Source organism: Chiloscyllium punctatum, chromosome 36 (genome assembly GCF_047496795.1).
Source record: "Chiloscyllium punctatum isolate Juve2018m chromosome 36, sChiPun1.3, whole genome shotgun sequence".
NCBI lineage: Eukaryota > Metazoa > Chordata > Chondrichthyes > Orectolobiformes > Hemiscylliidae > Chiloscyllium > Chiloscyllium punctatum.
In genome coordinates, this window is record NC_092774.1 from 45,175,080 (window position 1) to 45,195,903 (window position 20,824).

The window sequence follows — 20,824 nt, forward strand, 5'->3', positions numbered from 1 at the left end:
GGGTGCCCACAGTCATCGATAGGGGACCTTCCGAACCGCTCGGCATTCTGGGTAAACTCGCCGCCATCGACACTTACGTGCAATGGGAGAATGTTTGTCGCAGAATATCTGTGGATGAGAAGGATATTCGACCGGGAGCGCTTAAGCCGCTTTATTAAATTATCACAGTGCAAGAATAAAATAATGTGCCAGAGGTCTGGCAACATCTGTGGGGACAAAAATGGAGTTTGAGGCAAAAATGAGTTCTCCTCGCTTATTTTTTAACAGTTCCATACTGGAATCAAAACATTAAGCCTGTTTCTCTCTCCTGCGCCTTCTGTTTTTATTTAACTTTTCCAGCATCCCCGCAGCAGTTTCCTTTCATTGTAGTAGAAGCATATTGAGCTGAAAGATCACTGACACACGAGGGTCCCGTGGTATGAAGCCTTCCGGGAGTCCGCCCGTTTCGCAGACTCCTTTCACTTGAAAGAGGACATGAAAAATTGCATCATGAAAATGAGCTATCTCTTTGTTCACTTTTTTTACAATGTGTCCGAGTTCACATTGAACACTTGCGTTACTCCCCAGCTTGATTAACCATTCTGACTGGGAAACATTCACAGAATCAACTAAATCGATGAATCACTGTCATGCTCACATGAGGAAAAGGCCATAAATCGGTACTAACCCTGAGACTGGAAATGTTAATTCATCCAACCTCTGGACAATATTAGTAAATTTACATCGGTTGAGATTAAATATGGGGAGGGATTAACCCAGTTGTTTAAATGTTGGACAGATCAGCCTGATTACACAGCAGAGAGGGTATTTATGTCTGGTAGAAAACTATTTGATGATGATGATCACAGCTCCAAACACTTGAAATATAAAGTTGAGAGAAGCTATTCAATCTGGAAAGAAATTTACTGATGATTTTCTTTACAGAAATCATGGGATTCATTTAACATTATTACAAAATGCGTCCCGATTAAAGCTAAATGTCCATTTCATTGTTACAGAATTATCTGCATTTAGATGCCTTTTAGCAAGATTGGAAACTAACAAACAATGAGATTTCATTTGAAGTTTAAATTAAAAATTCAGTTACATCTGCTACACTTGAAGAGATATTTTCATAATCATCCTGTTCACATATGTTCTTACACACCTTTGGAGCAGGTAGAACTCAAAGCTAACTAATCCTAAACAGCTGCAACAGGAATTATAGTGTTCAGGCTCCTGCTCGTCTGCTGCTGTCCTTCAACCATTTCTGTTTTTCTCCTTTTCTTTCTACTTTTTCTACAGTTCTCTTACTTTTTTTTTCCCCTTGGGGAACTCGACTGCAATGGAACTGAAAGCATCAGCGATGACAGCAAGTGTTGGCCGAGCAAATGGTGCTGGAGCATTACAATTTCGACATTGGTGGGCCCTGCGCAGGGCTCAAAGCAGTAGCAGCACCGGCATCTACTTCAGCTCTGATGTCACCGCTGGTTCAAAGGGTCACGCTTTTGCATTTGTTCAGGAAGGTAGGGGACTTTGATTCCAAGTAATCAACCTGTTCAGAGATGTTATTACTGGGGCAGGTGGTACATGGTTCTCTGGATCCAATTATGTTTGGAGATCATGAGATTAAGAATTGCTCACAGGAAGCCTCATCAGAAAAGTTGTGACCACATCATTCTGGCCTGGTTACACTGATTGAGTGCACAACCAGCTTAAAAGCCTTGAGAGTGTGTGTATTAAACATTTTTCTTTTTAATTAAGGCTTCTTCTGGTGCAATGATAATGTCCCCACCCCGGACCAGGTGGCCTGGGTTCAAGTCCCACTTGATTCAGAGGTGGGTAATATCATTTCAACAAGTCGGTTAGTAAAATAGAGTAAACGTTTTAATTCTAGTGATGTCTTGAGAACATGTCAATAACATGGCAACACACTCTTTTGTTTGTTAATTAAATGGAATACATTGATAAATACATCTTGTAAATAATGCAATCTCTTTCATGAGTTTTCAGATGAGTTAATGAGCTGAGGAATATCAGATGGCTTTTAATTTACGTAAATGTGAGGTTTTGCATTTTGCTAGCCAGAGCAGGACTCGTACAGTTAATTGTTGTGGTTCTGTTCACCGAGCTGGGAATTTGTCTTGCAAATGTTTCGTCCCCTGTCTAGGTGACATCCTCAGTGCTTGGGAGCCTCCTGTGAAGCGCTTCTGTGCTGTTTCCTCCTCCAAATCTACTCCCAAACTTTGAACACCTACGGGCGAGAGACGCTAAGACAAGCCAGGAAATGGGAATCCTGTGCCAACTGCCTAAGCGCCACATACGAACAACTCCGGTTCCTGCATGAATGCCGAAAGAATCGAATCCTTCCACCATGTTTCAGATACAGACCACCAGTCAACAATTCATAAGCCAGGGACACAGCCAGGCAGAACGGATTCAGGATGATCCAGGTAATGATTACAGATGCACACAACAGACTACACAAATACAGACAAGAAATTGCGCGCCAAAAATCGTTAATTTCAAAAAACACCAATCAGGAATGGACCCGGACCATAGAACAGGCTGTCAGCATAGGACAGAACAGGACAACACATCGCAAAAAAAACGGCATTAAAAGAAAAAATGGCAAAACTAACACACAATGAAGAGGACACCACAACACACACCTGGGTTAAAAACCTCTCCCACAGACAGTTCACAGACACGGAAAGAACAATACTGGCCAAGGGACTCAACTACAACCACAGGGACGCCAAGACAGCAGACTTCCTAGCAGCACTAGAATGCACACTCAGGAACAATGGACTGACAGAAGAGACACAACAAACAGTGAGATAAAGTATCGTACCGCTGATAACAAGAAAAAGACAAACACATAACCTCAACACCAAGGAGAGCGGAGGAAACAGCACAGAAGTGCTTCACAGGAGGCTCCCAAGCACTGAGGATGTCACCTAGACAGAGGACGAAACGTTTGCAAGACAAATTCCCAGCTCGGCGAACAGAACCACAACAATGAGCACCCAAGCTACAAATCTTCTCCTAAACCTTGAATACAGTTAATGGTAGGGTCCTGAGAAATGACCTAGGGATGCAGCAGCATATTTCCTTGAAAGTGGAATCTCAAGTAGATAGGAAGATGAAGAAGGCATTTGACACACTTGCCTTCATTGGTAAGTACATTAAATATAGGATTTGGGATGCCATCTTGTGGCTGTACGGGACAGTGGTGAGGCTACTTTTAGAATACTGTGCTCAATTCTGCTCTCCCCACAAAAGGAAAAATGTTGTTAAAATTGAAAGTGTTCTGAAAAGCATTACAAGGATGTTACTGGCATTGGTGTTTTTGAGTCATAAGGAGATGCTGAATAGGCTGGGAGCATCATAGGCTGAGGGGGTGACCTTATAGAGATTTGTAAAATCATGAGGGACAAAGATAGGGTAAATATCCAAGGTCTTTTTCAAAAGGTAGGGGAGTCCAAAACTAAAGGGCGTAGGCATAAGTTGAAAGGAGAAAGATTTAAAAAAGGATCCGAGGGTCAACTTTTTCATGCAGACCATGATGCGTGTTTGGAATGAGCTGCCAAAGACGAGTACAATTACAACATTTAAAAGGCATTTGGATGGATACATGAATAAGAAGAGTTTAGATTAGATTACTTACTTACAGTGTGGAAACAGGCCCTTCGGCCCAACAAGTCCACACTGCCCCGCCGAAGCGCAACCTACCCAATACCCCTACATCTACCCCTTACCTAACACTATGGGCAATTTAGCATGGCCAATCCACCTGACCTGCACATCTTTGGACTGTGGGAGGAAACCGGAGCAAACCCACGCAGACAACGTGCAAACTCCACACAGTCAGTCGCCTGAGTCGGGAATTGAACCCAGGTCTCTGGCGCTGTGAGGCAGCAGTGCTAACCACTGTGCCACCGTGCCGCCCTAGAGGGATACTGGCCAAATGCTGGCAAATAGGACTAGATTAATTTAGGATATCTGGTTAGCATGGACAAGTTGGACCACAGGGTCTGTTTCCATGATGTATAACTCTTTGACTATGTCTCTATGTTGTTGCTTTTCTCAGTTTGTACCTGGATATCATTTATTTCGGATAGAGGAAATTAATTCCTTACATTGCATTTATCCCCTGACTCTCTGGGCTTGTGCCAAAACTTGCATGGTCTGTTATTTCAGACCAATAGTCTATTCATAGTTATGATACCTTCTTATCTTATCTTCAAATTAGTTTCTGGAAATGGCTTCTGTTTTGATTTTGTGTGGTTAATGTTGTCCATCCAATTAAACAGAAAATGACACAGTCAATGTGTAGGTGCATTGTTTCTTTTTACATTTGTTAAGAAGCAGAAATATTTTCACGCTTTCCATATGTATCTATGTCTGTCTGTGTGATTGGGTGTTTATATACATATGTGAGACACTGAGGGAATGGCATAAGTAGATCTGTAAGTATGGGTGCAGCTTATCAGTACCTGTAGAATTCTAAAATTCTTTGAAAAAGCAGATGCTGTCAATCTGAGAATCCCATAAAGTGAATGGGAGAAGTTGAAGATTCTTCACCTTGGATGAAACCACCGATTGACCGTACACTGTGTAAAATTTGACCACAAACAATCAAGCCCCAATTTTTCTGGACCATACAAGGTAGCTGCTCGTTTCCAGATCCCTTCAGCTCTACTTGTAATTGTCAAAAAGAATTCCTTGTGCACGCAGTCATCCAACTTTAAATACTTTGCTGGGTTTTATCACAAATAGCAATGGTATTGCTGCTGTAGAACCCATAGAAAGGTCACAGCACAGAAAAAGGTAATTTGGCCGAATGTGACTGCACTGGCCATAAAATGACCCACATGTCCTGAGCTGTTTTTTTTTCAGCATTTAGTACATATTTCAGCAGGGTATGACACTTGAGGTCCAGATCCAGACAATTGAGTTTCTGCTCTTAGTCCTTCAGGCAGTGAGTTCCAGATTACCACCATTCTCTGGGTGAGAACACTTTTCCTATCTCCCTTCCAATCTTCCTACCATTCACTTAAATCTATTCCTTTTCATCTCTCAGCTAACGTAAGTAAGTTCCATCCATCAACTCCATCCAGGGCCCTCTCAATGTTTTATATCTCAATCGAATCTGCCCTCAATGTTCTCTGTTCCAAGGAGAACAACTTCGTCATGGCTGTATTTTGCAATCCGAGCAACACCCTTGTAAAACTTCTCCACACCCTCTCTAGTGCAATTACCTCCTTTATGTAACAAGTCAACCAGGACTGCACATAATGTTCATGCTGTTGAATAATGAATAACTTACACAGTCCTAGTACAACTACTCTGTTCTTGTACCCTATGTCTCTTTTTAACCACCTTATCAACCTGCCTCGCTATGTTCAGGAAATTGTGGGCATTTATAGCATGTGTTGCACAACATAGAAAGAGGCTCTCGGCCCATTGCATCTATCTGTCCCCAATCATGTTTTTTTATTTCAAAAATATACTTTATTCATAAAATTATTTGGATCTCTATACAATTGGTCATGCCATTCTTGTGCACACATTACATTGCTTTACATACAGACACCGAAATTCATTTTTCCAATATACAAGTCTGTACATTTACTATCCAGCTCTTCTGCTGAGGCATTAGCAGAGCCCAAATGACTGGGTGGGCCCCCTGTTCTTTGGCAGGCAGACATTACACAGTGGTCTTTCCTCACCATGCATTGGCGGCAGCTGCCCCAAGCTTCAGCATATCCATCAACATGTAGTCCTGGACCTTGGAATGTGCCAGTCTGCAACACTCATTCGGAGTCAACTCCTTCAGCTGGAAGATCAACAAGTTTTAGACCGCCCAAAAAGCATCTTTCACCGAGTTGATGATCCTCCAGGCACAGTTGATGTTCATCTTGATGTGCGTCCTGGGGAACAGACTGTAGAGCACAGAGTCCCATGTCACGGTGCTGCACATGATGAACCTCAACGAACGCCACTGCATTCCTCTCCAGATTTCTTCTGCATAGGCACATTCCAGAAGGAGGTGTGTGACAGTCTCGTCTCCCTAACCACCACCAGCCGCTTCAAGGGCAGTGTGCGGTGCGGCAGAAAGTCCAGGCATGCATAAAGGATCTCCCAGGCAGAGCCCTTCTCACTACTACCAAGCCATGTCTGGTGCTTGTTGGAAAGTTTTTTTTATTTCAAAAATATACTTTATTCATAAAATACTTTGATGATCTGTACAACTGGACATGCCATACATATGTAAACATTCCATTTGTTTGCATACCGAAAACAGAGTAATCATTCCTATTTACACGTCTGTATGATTACATTTTGAGCTGAGGCGTCAGCAGAGCCCAAATGACTGCGCGGGCCCCCTGTTCTTCTTTAGGCAGGCAGATGTTACACGGTGGTCTTTCCCCACCGCGTCTTGGCAGCAGCTGCCCCAAGCTTCAGCGTGTCCCTCAACACGTAGTCCTGGACCTTGGAATGTACCAGTCTGCAACACTCAGTCGGGGTCAACTCCTTCAGCTGAAAGATCAACAGGTTTCAGACCGCCCAGAGAGCGTCCTTCACCGAGTTGATGATCCTCCAGGCACAGCTGATGTTCCTCTCGGGGAACAGGCCATAGAGCACAGAGTCCCGCGTCACGGCGCTGCTCAGGACGAACCTCGACAAACACCACTGCATTCCTCTCCAGACTTCTTCTGCGTAGGCACATTCCAGAAGGAGTTGTGTGACAGTCTCGTCCCCCCCGCAGCCACTTCAAGAGCAACGTGCGGTGCGGCTGACAGTCCAGGCGTGCATAAAGGATCTCACAGGCAGAGCCCTTCTTACCACCAGCCAAGCCATGTCTTGGTGCTTGTTGGAAAGTTTTTTTTAATTTCAAAATATACTTTATTCATGTAAATAAATCTCTGGTACTTGTACAATTTCCCATGTTGTTCATAGTTATATACATTGCATGTCTTAACATTACAAAGAATAAATTGAATTAATCAAATTCACAGTTATCCTATTAACAGTTACCTTTATTAACTATCCAGTCTCTTGGTATTTGGCTGTGGCTTCAGCGGAACCCACCTAAAGAGTGGGTCCCCTGTTATATGAAAGCAAATGAAACTTCTTTAACCCCCAGTTTACTGGAGTTACCATTGTCCATTTGACTGTCCTGTCTCTGGGGTGGCTGTCTACATTTTTTTTTATTTCAAAAATATACTTTATTCATAAAATGATTTGATGGTCTGTACATTTGATCATGCCATACATATGTCCACCTTTACAAACACAGATTCGAATTTATCCTTGTCATTTACAATCCTGTGCATTTTTCAATCTTGTGCATATATTTGGCTGAGGCATCAGCAGAGCCCAAAAACAAACGTCCGCATGGGCCCCCTGTTCTTCTTTAGGCAGGCCGATCTTACACGGTGGTCTTTCCCCACCGCGCCTTGGCGGCAGCTGCCCCAAGCTTCAGCGCGTCCCTCAACACGTAGTCTTGGACCTTGGAATGTGCCAGTCTGCAACACTCGGTCGGGGTCAACTCCTTCAGCTGGAGGATCAACAGGTTTCGGACCGCCCAGAGAGCGTCCTTCACCGAGTTGATGATCCTCCAGGCACAGTTAATGTTCGTCTCGGTGTGAGTCCCGGGGAACAGACCAGCTGACTTTTTTTTATTTCAAAAATATACTTTATTCATAAAATGATTTGATGGTCTGTACATTTGATCATGCCATACATATGTCCACATTTACAAACACAGATTCGAATTTATCCTTGTCATTTACAATCCTGTGCATTTTTCAATCTTGTACATATATTTGGCTGAGGCATCAGCAGAGCCCAAAAAAAACGTCCGCATGGGCCCCCTGGCTGTCTACATGCTTGTTGGAAAGTTCTGTCCCCAATCATGTATCGATTCAATTCCTATTTTTCAGAACTTGAGCTATGGCACTTCCAAGTGTCATCCAAACACCTTTCAAATGTTGTGATGGTCCCACTCTCTTCCTATTGGTCCAGCGCTACTGCCAATCACTGGGGCGCCGACGCATGCGCATTTCGGGCGACGCCATGCGAACTCGGGCAGTCGCGTTGCCGATCGCAACGAGTGAGGGAGACTGACGGTGAGTCGGGGGAAGGCCGGACCCAGCCAGGTCGGCCATCTGAAACGGTTTTATTACCGGCTGACGTATGACTCAAACCCCGAATCGTCATCGAGCGAAGCTCCTTTTGCGTTCTGCCGGGCGACCGCGGCGACGTCTCTTTGAGGCCGCGGGGGTTGACGGCGGCCATCTTTGAACGGCGATCGTTTTTGCGAACGGCGCGTGCGCGGCGCCCATCATTTTCAGGGGCAGCAGCGGGTGGGATGCATTCGCTGTTCGCACGACGGGCCGCCATGTTTGTCAGGGGCACTGTCTTCCTGGACGAGGAAGCCAATGAGAGGGGACTATCCGGGCCAGTCCCGCCCATTTGCAGCTGCAGGCCTGCTCCACACAGTAATGTATGGTTAAGCCCAGTTGCACAAATTTTCTATTGATTTGATCTTTCCCAGGAACGTGGGTAAATGGACTGGCCAGCAGTTTTTTTGGCCCATGTTTTAACGGCCCTCCCTTTTTTTTTTGCAGAAGAACCTGATTATTTGGTGAATGTCAGCTATGAGGTCTGTTCTGTTCCTAAGGTTCAACATCGCATGGGAGGGTAAGTTGAATAAAATATTTTTTAAAATCGACTAAAACAATCAAATAGTCCCTTAGACCACATTGAGATTCCTCGGGGACACAAATGACAACAGAAAGTGCCGGAGCAACTCAGCAAGTCTGACAGCATCTGCAGAGCAAGAAATAGGTTAATGCTTTGAGTCCAATGTGATTGTGCTGAAGAGATGTCAGACTTGAAACGTTACCTCTGTTTCTCTTTACGCAGATGTTGACAGACCCGCTGAGTTTCTCCAGCATTCTGTTTTTATTTTAGATTTTCAGTGGTATTTTTCTTTTAGGTGAAATATCGCAGTAGCAGCCTGTCAGAGCTCCTGGATGCCAGTTTAGTCCAGAGCAAGAAGTCTATAATAATTACTTGAGATTCAGCAGCTTTGGCTGAAGGTTTATGAGCTGGAGGGTGAACTACAGACCCTGTGATTGATCAGGAAGGAGAAAAGTTCCCTAGATTCTTTGTACCAGGAGGCTGTCACACCTCTGATTAGGTCATCTGAATTTGACAATAGCCAAAAAAAGGGTGCATGACTGAGAGTTGAGACAAGTAATGGGATCCAGAAGGCAGGATTCTCAGCCATTTTTCATTTCCCAACAGGTTCGAGGTTCTTTTACCTCCAAAGGGGCCATCTAACCTCCTCCTGCACCATAACAATTCTGATTTCTGTCAGGATGAGTGTGAGGCTGCAGGGTTGTTGAGCTAACTGATCATGATCATGATCATGATCATGGATAAATAGACGAGGTCTTTTCCCTGGGATGGGGGAGTCCAGAACTAGAGGGCATAGGTTTAGAGTGAGAGGGGAAAGGTATAAAAGAGATCTAAGGGGCAACTTTTTCAGGCAGAGGTTGGTGCATGTACGGAATGAGCTGCCAGAGGAAGTGTTGGAGGCTGGTACAATTGCAAGGCATCTGAATGGATATATGAATAGGAAGGATTTGGAGGGATATGGGGCGGGTGCTGGCAAGTGGGACAAGATTGGGTTGGGATATCTGGTCAGCATGGACAAGTTGGACCAAAGGGTCTGTTTCCATGCTGTACATCCCTATGACTCTGATACCATGGTACAGGAATTTCTAGTGGAGGAAGATGGTCAGGTCATCAGGACAAAGACGGATATTCTTCATAGTCATTAAGATAAGCCAGGTGCCACATTTAGAAGCATATATCTCTGCATTATCTGGCCCGTGTAAAAATCGGCATGGAGAAAATCACGTTAGAGAAATGAATTCGTGGCTGAAGGACTGGTGTGGGAGTAGTTGGTCCTGGTTCATGGGGCATCGGCACCAGTACAGGGCAAGGTGGGATCTGTACCAGTGGGATAGTCACCACCTGAACTATGTTGGGACCAGTGTTCTTGCTGACTCCTCTTAACCAGGGAAGTGGTAAGGATTTTAATAATGTGGGCAAAGGATCAAATTTGGGAAGGTGCGGTAAATTAAAGAATAGAGTCAAGGCCAATGAGGAAAGTAATAATACAGCAAAGAGACCAAGATCGAGTGAAAATCTGAGAAACAACAAATAAAGACTAGAATTTACAAAGGAACTAAAAAGATAAAATTAAATACACTCTTTGAATACACATAGTATTCAAAACAAAACAGATGAGCTGAAAGCCCAAACAGAAATTAGTAAATGTGATCTGGTAGCCATTACAGAGGTATGGCTGCAAAATGACATGGTCTGTGCCCCAAATCTTAAAGGGTGCATGACATCTAGAAATCCAGGAAAAGGTTTGGGAAGGGGTTTAAGTTAATGTTGGTGTTAGCACAGAGTAAGTGATGACCCTAACCCCAGGAAGCCAAAATTTTGGTTAGAAATGAGAAATCATGAGAGTAGGAAGTCCTTTTTGGGTGTAGCAACTGGTTCAGGAGGACATCTTCAGTCCTGTCACTGAAATGTTGACAGGGCCCATAGCGTTTATGGTATCCATTATTTTCAGCTGTTTCTCAACATCGCATAGAGTGAACTGAATTGTCGAAAGACTGGCACCCGTAATGCTGGGGACCTCAGGAGGAGGCCATGATGGATCATGTTCTCAACACATCTGACTGAAGATGAAAGAAAAACTTCAGCTTTGTCATTTGCAGTGATGTGCCGAGCTCCTTCATCACTGAGCGTGGGAATATTTGTGGGGGCCCTGCTCCAGTGAGTTGTTTAATTGTCCACCACCATTCATGACTGGATGCAGCAGGACTGTGGAGTGTAAGCCTGATGTGAAGGTTGTGGGATCAGCTCGCTCGCTCACTTACTGCTTCCACTGTTTTGCATTCAAATAGTCTTGGTTGTTGCCTCACCAGGTTAACACCTCGTTGCATGCCCTGAGGTTACAGACTTTGGTTGAGTAGAGTTCTCCTGGTTCTCTCACTGGTGTAGCTGTAAGTAGTAATACAGAGGCCCAGTCTAATGGTCTGTGGATATGGATTCAAAACACCTCAGCAACCGATGGAATTCCAACTCAGTTAATAAAGCTGGGATTGAAAATTAATTGCAGTATTGGTGCTCATGAAACTCTCATAGAAAGCGCACCTCGTTAACAAATAACTTGTAAGAAAGGAAATCTGCTGCTCCTCCTGGTCTAGCCGACATGTGACCACAGATCTATAGCAACTCCAAACTTGACTCTAAACTGCAGTCTGAAAGGGCTGAGCAAGCCACTTAGCAATTAGCAATGGGTAACATTTTCGGACCTTGCCAGCGACACCCACAACCTATGACAGAATAAAGAGCAAGGTGCTATTCTCTACCAACATGATGGGAGGCTATGCTCAATGTGAAGACATAGCTTGGTGCATTGCAAGAACTGTGCAGTAGTTGCCCTTACCAATGCACAGATATATGCATCTGTGACAGTTGATTCGTGAGAATAAGAGACAATTGTCCCACACTTTATTGATATTCCAGTCCAGGAGAACAAGAGTGTGTAGGATAGGATTTTACAGCTTTTGGAGCAACAAGAGAGGAAAGTATTCCACAGAACACTGGAATTGCCTGTTCTGAATTTTTATCCTGTAGTTTAAGTGATTTTTGTTCACTCTTTTTACAGGGGGGATTAGAGGGGAGAATTTACAGAGGACAAGTCAAAATGAACATCACATCAGCACCTGACAGAGTCACCCAATTCGTCAGGACTTCAATATCATCACCTTCTGAATGTGCAAAGAGAAATGATTCTCCATTCTGCCTGAGGGGTGAGATTTCAAACATATATTTAACAGAGAAAGCTCAGAGGCACGCATCTGAGTGAGCGTGTTCTCGTGACCTGACTGTGGAAAAAGCTCTAACTAGTTTCATGGACAGCAAAAAGTGGTGCACAGTTCGCAACCGTACACTTGTTTTGAGTGTGTACGGGACTTCAACTGTTCATCACCCTGGAGAGGCAAGAGGACAGCAATGCCGCAGAGAAACCGTGGAAGTGTGCGGACTGCGGAAAGGGATTCACATGTCCGTCAAAGTTGGAAACTCATCGACGCACTCACACCGGGGAGAGGCCGTTCACCTGCTCAGTGTGTGGAAAGGAATTCTCTCAGTCCTCCAACCTGGCGTTGCACCAGCGGGTCCACACTGGAGAGAAGCCGTACAGCTGCTCTTTGTGCGGGAAGAGATTCACGCAGTCATACAACCTGGCGTTACACCGGCGAGTGCACACCGGGGAGAGGCCATTCACCTGCTCCGTGTGTGGGAAAGGATTCATCAATTCATCCAACTTGGTGTCACACCAGCGAGTTCACACTGAGGAGAAGCCATTCAGCTGCACCTCCTGTGGAATGAGCTTCAGGCTCTCATCCACTCTGCTGAAGCACCAGCGAGTGCACACTGAGGAGAAACCATTCAGCTGCACTGACTGTGGCAAAAGCTTCAGGCATTCGGGCAGCCTCACTGTACACCAGCGCATTCACACGGGGGAGAGGCCATTCACCTGCGCCGCATGTGGGAAGGGATTCACTGATTCGTGCCAACTGTTAAGACACCAGCGAGTTCACACTGGGGAGAGGCCTTTTGTCTGCTCAGAGTGTGGGAAGGGATTCATTGATTCATCCCAACTGCTAAAACATCAGCGAGTTCACAAATGACTGTGGCTCAAACTCTACTGTTATCACATCCATTCTTCCAGTTGGGTATGTTTCTGCTGATGTTATCTCTTAACCGGGCTGGAGTTTAACACCCTGAATCTGCAGCTGATGGTGTTCTCAGCACTGCAGTGTCCCACTGTAACTGTCCCTCTCATCCTGCACTGATCTTTGATACAAGCTTTATGATTCAATGTTTGAAACGTTCCACTGATTAACACCTCCAGTGATCCGGTGCAGATCAATCCTTGCTGACAATTCTTACTGACCTGGACGTTCCATGCAATGGTCCCTCCTTTGTCCATGGTGAAGAAAATTAGTGGGAATTTGGGGAGAATCGAGTCCTCAATGTGTTACCCTCCCATCTGGTAAAGAAACCTAGAAATTGGAGGCAGATCCAAGCCAAGTAATGGACTGTAAGAAATCAGTCTCTCTTAACTTATGGGAGCTCAAAAAATGATTTGAGTCTTGTACAAATAGGTCTCCTTCGCTCTGTCACAATCTGATGAGGGAAGCTTCTACGGTTGCTTTCTGGCTGACAGACACGCGTTATACCTGTTACCTCTGCCTAGGAGTTGTCTCCAGCGCAGGCTGTAAAACCAGACAGTTTTAACTCTGGACACCTGCAAACTGTGTGACCATGAAAGCAAGCTCAAGAGAGGATAGGAAAGAGAATTCGAATTAATTCAGTTTTGCCCCCACTATTTAACTGTTCAGAGAAAACACCAGTAACAGAAGCCAGCACACACACTGCATTATCCTTGGGGACCAATCAACCTTTCTTACCTGTGAAGGCTATAAGCTTTTTCTGACTGTTTAGCTTATGCATTGTATTTAAACTCTTGCCTCTCAAAAACCTCTTTTAATATCAATAATGAGTTTGACACCCCTCAGCCCCTGCGCCAGTAATTTTGGGCTCTGGACCTAAATTTACAAGTGGTGCTGCAAGTGGGGTCGTAGTGGCCCAGATCGTAATCTTGAGAAGCAGTGTTCTGAGGTAACTGCGAACAAAGAAGTTCTTAAGTGAAGCCGGGGGTATACAATGATGTTGGCATGTTATAAGAAATGGAAAATAACCTGTCGGTTATAGGTGAGTGCAATGGGAGTTATGAGTAAACACTCAATAGGCTTTCTAAGGAGTTCAAGAGTCAAAAGTAAGATTTGACTTGGGTCTAAAATCAGTTGGTCTGTGTCTTGTCTTAAATTTCTTTCTGGGATGTGGTGAGTCACTGGAAAGACTAATGTTTATTGCCCATTCCTAGTTCATAGAATCCCTGCAGTGTGGAAACAGGCCCTTCGGTCCAACGAGTCCACACTGACCCTCCGAAGAGTAACCCACCCAGACCCATTCCCCTACCCTATTATCCTGTATTTACCCCAACCAATGCACCTAACGTGGACATCCCTGGATACGATGGGCAATTTAGCACGGCCAATTCACCCTAACCTGCACATCTTTGGATTGTGGGGGGAAACCGAGCACCTGGAGGAAACCCGCGCAGACACGGGGAGAATGTGCAAACTGTCCTGCCCTGGCGAAAGTGATTGGTGAGCTGTCTTCTTGAATAGCCACAGTCTGTTTGGTGTAGGGACATCCACAATGCCATGAGGGACGGAGTTCCAGCGACATTGAAGGAGTGGCGATGTGTTTCCAAGTCAGGCTGCAGAGTGGCTTGGAGAGGAATGGTACTGTTCCCATGGATCTGCTGCCTGGGTTTGGAAAGTCATGCCGGAGAAGCCTTTTGTGCACATGTGTGTACCTTCCAGTCAGTTTAACAGTGCACGTTTTTGAGGGAACTGGTGGAAAAATTGAAAAATAAAGTGGTGGTCGGTAGTGAAGTGTTGTGAAAGGACTGCAATTAGTTACACTGGGAACAGAAGGCACAGGATTGGACACGCACCAACAAAGGAGAAAATCAAGCCAAGCACTGGAACAGAATATTGAGTCAGAGGCAGAGTCTGAGTGAGGAGTTAAAAGGCACCAAAGGCCGAAATCAGTCCAGGCCTTTGTTTAGGTAAAAATCCAACAGCTTCAGGCACAAACTGCCAGTGGGGACATTTGTGGCACTGACTGCAATATCAGAGCAGAGGACCAAGGACCTTGCTGGGACAATATACCTTGAAACACCTCCCCTGGCTCTGCTCCACTTCCAATACACTAACGTATTCATGTCGGTACGCAGATTCTGATCCTATCCTTGAGATGACATCCTGGAGTTGATTGTATCGAAGATTCTTAATTTTAATGTATGTATATAAGTGTCTTTATTAAACATTCCTCAATAGTAAAGTCACTGGAATTATTCAGATCTTCCTTGCATGGCCTCCTACTGTCTACATACTTGACCTCGGCTCAGAAAGATTCTTCCTCCTGCATTCTCAAAGGTTATCCCGTAGTCAGGGCCAACATTACTATTATGTCCTTTCCCCTCGCAATGCTGTCTTAGACTGGCTGCCAAAGGGAGTTCTGCCCAGACCAGGGAAATTAGTCTCATCTGTAAAATAAAGAGGGAAGTCGGGGCTGTAATTATCCAATTATTGTTCTGTATTGGAATCTATCCCCTACTGGGGCCGAAGATAGTAGACTGCTCAATTTTAATATTTTGTTGTTGCCTCTATGTTGTTCAATGTAGATTTAAGATTCTGAGAAAGTGCTGGAATTGGAGGGCATACAATTCCCGGAGAGTAAAGTCTACTTGGTTTGTGGCAGTATTGACCGTGAATACTTTATATTTTGTCATTGAGTAGACTGAGACTTTACTCATTGGAATTTAGAAGAATGCGTGACAAGTTTGATAGAAACATAGACTGAGAGGGGTTTTGATTGAAACGTATAGGATTATGAAAGGATTGGACACTCTGGCAGGAGGAAACATATTTCTGCTGATGGGGGAGTGCCGAACCAGAGGACACAACTTAAAAATACGGGGTAGACCATTTAGGACAGAGATGAGGAGAAATTACTTCACCCAGAGAGTGGTGGCTGTGTGGAATGCTCTGCCCCAGAGGGCAGTGGAGGCCCAGTCTCTGGATTCATTTAAGAAAGAATTGGATAGAGCTCTTAAAGATAGTGGAGTCAAGGGTTATGGAGATAAGGCTGGAACAGGATACTGATTGGGAATGATCAGCCATGATCATACTGAATGGCGGTGCAGGCTCGAAGGGCTGAATGGCCTACTCCTGCATCTATTGTCTATATAAAATTATGAAGGGGATAGACAAGGCAGAAGCAGGGAGGTTGTTTCCACTAATGGATAAAATTCGAACCGGGGAGGGGAGGTGGTGTAGAGAGTCAATATAAAGGAGAGCAGATCTAGGATTGAGTTGAGGTGGAACATCTTCACCCAAAAGGTTGTGAATCTGTGGAAGTCCCTGCCCAGTGAAGCAATTGAGGTGACCTCGTTGAATCTTTTCAAAGCAGAGACGGATTTTTGAACAGTAAAGGAATTAAGGGTGATCGCGATGGGGCAAGTAAGTGGGAACTGAGCCCACAACGAGATCAGCCGTGAACTTATTGAATGGCTGAGCAGGCTTAAGGGGGCCAGATGGCCTACTCGACCTCCTAGGCAACAGTGAGGACTGCAGATGCGGGAAGCCAGAGTCTAGATTAGCATAGGGCTGGAAAAGCACAGCAGGTCAGGCAGCATCGGAGGAGCAGGAAATTTGACGTTTTGGGCAAAAGCCTGAAGGGCTCTTATAGTAACGCACTGAGAACGTTGGTTCAGATCCAAATCACCAAGGCAACTGGTAGAATTTAAAATTCAAGAAATAAATCTGGAATTACAAGTTAGTCTAATCCATAGTGGAACCATGAAAACGTCATTAATTGTCATAAAAACACATCTGGTTCACAGATGTCCTCAGTGAAGGAACTCTGCAGTCCTTACCCAGTCTGGCCTACATCTGACCCCAGACCTAGAGCAACACACTTGACTCTTAACTGCCACCTGAAATGACCGTTCATTTCAGGTGTAACTAGGGGTGGACAACAAATGTTGGTATTTCCAGTAAGGTACATTGCTTTAGCCATCCAATAGAAGAAGGAGTGTGTGTGTGTGTGTGTTGCTTTTCATTCTCTGTAACACAAGCCTGTCTCAGAGCAACTTAGGTTGACTCTCTGCACAATCCACCAAGCTTTTAATGGGATAAGTTGGAAATTGTTCATCGTGGGTGAATCCACCAGTTGACCCTGTGCTGTGTAACATCTGACATTTATACAAACAGAGCTCACTTCTCCTGGAAAATGAAGGGTCTGTTGCTTTCCAGATCCCGTTCTTTCCCCTCACTCTTGCCCTCAGTTCATGAATTCCTTGATACATCATTCTCCAACAGTCATAAAGTCTCTACTTTAAGTACCTCCATCCATCTTACTACAGATGTCGACAGAATTGCTGCTGTGATGTGGGTCAGTTCTGAATGACTTGTCACTCTCATTCTAAGGCTTCCTGTAGTTATGCATTGCTCCCAGTCTTTCCTTCCAACCCAGGTTCTCATCTGAGTTCCAGATTACAACGTGATTGATTAAAATTCAAGACATAATTTACTCCCTTTTTATTCAACAATGACAGTATGACCTTTCTGCCAGTTCATTTATTGAAACCAAGGACTCGTTTATCTAATGGATCCCTTCCCTGTCTGCCCACCTCTTCTAGTATATCAGCTCTTGAATTTTTGGTGCACTGTTCAGTAACATGTTGAAATGTTCCCGCCAGCCCCATGGGGATTCCTCTGTTTAAAGCCACAGAAAAAATTCAGTTTGACAAATCAGGTTCCCAATGAGACAAAGTCTCAATGCGTTGGCTTAAACTAATTGATTTATTGTCATGTGCGCCGAAGTACAGCGAAAAGCTTTGTTTATGAGCAAATCATAGTAAGCAGGGATGTACAGATTAAAGGTTGTAAATTAACAGCTTAGACAGGTTACATTACACAGGGCGTGCAGTAGGCGAGATCAGCATTATAGCAAGATCAGTACTATTTGAGGTTAGAGAGTCCATTCCTCGGTCTGTTGTTGTGTTGTGTGGCCATAGTCCTACCAGACCATAGGGGCTGCTCTCTCATTAGAGAGAGAAGCGACTGGTGGGGATTTAACCTGAGGGCCACCAGACCTCAGGCGAGGGAAGAGATTGAAAAGGAGGGTCCTCCATCGTAACTTCAAACTGGTGATGTCATCACACTGCTCTGTAAACCAACAATCCAGCCAACTGAGCTAAACTGATTCCCTCCTCTGTCTAATAACAGCCAGGAAGGCAAGAGCGGTAAGATTTAAAAAGGACCTGAGGTGTAACTTCTCCACGAAGAGTGATGTGTGTGTGGAATGAGCTGCCAGAGGAAGTGGTGGAGGCTGGTACAATCACAACATTCAAAAGGTATCTGGGTAGGTACATGAATAGGAAGGCAAATGCTGGCAAATGGGACGGGCTCAGGTGGGGATGTCTGGTCGGCGCAGACAAGTTGAACCGAAGGGTCGTTTTCTGTGCCGTGTGACTGAGTGTTATCAAACCAATTTCAGTTCTCCAGAAGGAAGTATTATGGCATAAGATCTAGGTGCAGGATTGGAGGATTCAGTAGCTCGAGTCTGCAGCGCCATTTAGTATGATCATAGCTAATTTCATCTTGGCCTCAACTCCACGTTCGGGTCACTCCTCATAACCCTTCAACCCATTGCTAATTGTAAATCTGTCCCTGTCTTCTCCTTCCATTTACTCAATGTCCTGGCATCCAACACACTCTGTGCCAGTGATTTCCACAGGTTCATGACTCTTTCAGAGAAATAATTTCTCCCCATTTCTACTTTAAATTTGTTAACCCTTTTCCTAAAATTGTACCTCTTGTTCGAGATTGCCTGACATGAAGAAACATCCTTTCTACATCTACTTTGTCAATCCCCTTTGGCATTTTTATAGAACTCCAATCTCCTCCAATTCTTCGAAGCTCTAGAAGACATAGGTCTAAATATTCAATTTCTCTTGATAAGACAAATCCCTCGCCTTCAGAATCAATCTAGTGAGTCTCCTCTGAACTGCCTCCAATGCAGCTACATCCCTTCTCAAAACTGTGCACAGTATTCCAGGTGAGCAAACATTCGGGCAAAGAGTCAGGTTAGAAGGGGCTTCGGAAAGGAGAGGAGAGAGAATAAGAAGAGTGAGGGAAGGACTTCAGAGCTCAGTATCCAGGCAGCTGAATGCAAATCTGACACTGGTGGAGGGAGGAAAATCCTGAATGGGTAGCAGTCCAGAATCTGAGACGCATAAAGATTTCAGAGGAATCTCAGGCGAGAGATGGTTGATGTAGAGTAAAGTGTTATCTGGGCCTTTAAGAATAGCAACTGAATTGTGTGCAGAAGGAGCTGCGTCAGAATGATTTCCGATCACCGTGCAATTGGAGCCTGAATCTGTCGGGTTCTCCCCGCACGAGGCTGTTCTTATCAGGACAGGGATCGAGTTGCGAGTCATCAGAGCTAGTGGAGATCATCGCTGGATCATGATTGGACGTTGGAGGATCGTTTGGTTGTGCTGACCTGCTATTGGTGGATATTCATGCTGGCTTTGGCCTAACGCCAATTCAGGGACCAGCCAACCTCAGAGCTATGGCCTCAACAGCTGCCCGCAGCCCTGGGCAGGGTGTTTGAAACACAGTCAGGGTGACTGTGAAGAAGATAGAGGATCATACACCAGTCGACCGCATCCTGTTTATTAAGAAAGTACTGTTGGGATGCTGTGGGTTTGCCGCAGCGGATGTGTACTGCCTGCAGGATTTCCCTGGAAGGAAGGGGAGCTGCTGTTTTCCATCTTGTCAGCGACCCCATTGTGTGTGCTTCCTGCACAGAGGAATCGGGTTGTTACAATCTATATGTACAACCCCTATGTTCCAGCGGCTGATGTCCTGACCTTCCTGGGAAGGTACGTCCAAGTTGAGGGAGAAGCCACCGATGTGATCGACCCCTTTGGGATCTGGACCAGTAAGCGGCAGGTCAGGGTAACTCTGAGGGCCGATGACAGTGGGAACATCCTCCACCCACCCTCGAGCTTCGCAATTGGAGGGAGCAGAGGCTACCTGACATATGCAGGGCAGCCGAAAGTGTGCCGAACCTGCGGGAAGTCGGGACACGTGGCGGCGGATTGCAAAGTCACCATCTGCAGGAACTGCAAACAGGAGGGTCACTTGACTAAGGACTGTCAGGAAGAAAAGAGCTGCAACCTGTTCGGAGAGGCGGGCCACATGTACAAGACCTGCCCAAGACGGGGGGGGGGGGGGGGGCACTTAAGCACAGATGGCTGGAGCTGGCAATGTGAGCCGTGGACCCCCAAAGACCAGTAAGGTCCACCCAGACAGCAGGGAAACGGAGTCTGGTGACACCCAGAAAGAAGAACAGGCTGGAGTGGAGGAGGCGGCAGCCAGCGGGGAGACACAGCAGCTGATCCTAGCTCTAGCTGGGCGGATGGAAGAAATGGAGGAGGAGGTAATCAAGCAGGCAGAGGAGTGGATACCTGTTAAAAACAGGAAGAGGAAATCTTGCCAGGCCCCCAAAGCCTCCCAGCAAAGGGGGAAAAGACAGCTGCATGAGGGAGGGACGGCCAGCTCTTCAGAGGGGGAAGATGGGCGCAAAGAAGGTCATCATCACCAGAAGAAGAGACAGAGCGCCGTCGGTAAAGAGGAGGGCATTTCCTCCCAACCAGGAAACAACGGACCCCCCGAAGTCTACCCTCCACCCAGTGAGAACCACGGGGTACCCACTACCCCACAACTACAGGCAACCGAGAGCTGTGATCCTCTGACAGTCCCATTGTCAGACACAGAACTGGACGGTGCGGACCCTTGCCTTGGCTCAATGACACCAGAGCGGGTAAATGACCCCAGTGAGGAGCTGGATAGCTATTTCAGCCCAGCGAAGGTCCAGCAGTTCGTGCTCACCATGGGGATGCAGACAGCTACCCCAGAGACAGGACAGTCAAATGGACAATGGTAACCCCATAAACTTGGAGTTAAAGAAGGTTCCTTTGCTATCGTATAACAGGGGGCCCACTCACTAGGTGGGTTCCGCTGAAGCC

General features: G+C 45.5%; 1 protein-coding gene and 1 long non-coding RNA gene across 2 annotated transcripts; both read left to right on the top strand.

The window, feature by feature from the left end:
• Positions 1 to 8,042: 8,042 nt before the first annotated feature.
• On the top strand, positions 8,043 to 20,020 carry LOC140461027 (uncharacterized). The gene is made up of 3 exons (XR_011954456.1): positions 8,043 to 8,117; positions 8,619 to 8,691; positions 18,015 to 20,020. It is a non-coding gene; the product is annotated as an uncharacterized lncRNA (long non-coding RNA).
• On the top strand, positions 9,765 to 15,063 carry LOC140461045 (uncharacterized). Its single transcript, XM_072555830.1, has 2 exons — positions 9,765 to 9,795; positions 12,046 to 15,063. Exons 1-2 carry the CDS (start codon positions 9,765 to 9,767, stop codon positions 12,774 to 12,776), a joined length of 762 nt encoding a protein of 253 aa, XP_072411931.1. The 3' UTR covers positions 12,777 to 15,063.
• Positions 20,021 to 20,824: the final 804 nt, after the last annotated feature.

Excerpts from the sequence above, each read along its gene's own strand:
- LOC140461045 (XM_072555830.1), top strand. The coding sequence starts at position 9,765 with ATGGTACAGGAATTTCTAGTGGAGGAAGATG. Across the intron at positions 9,796-12,045 it reads ATTTCTAGTGGAGGAAGATG|TGTGTACGGGACTTCAACTG; the intron begins GTCAGGTCATCA and ends ACTTGTTTTGAG.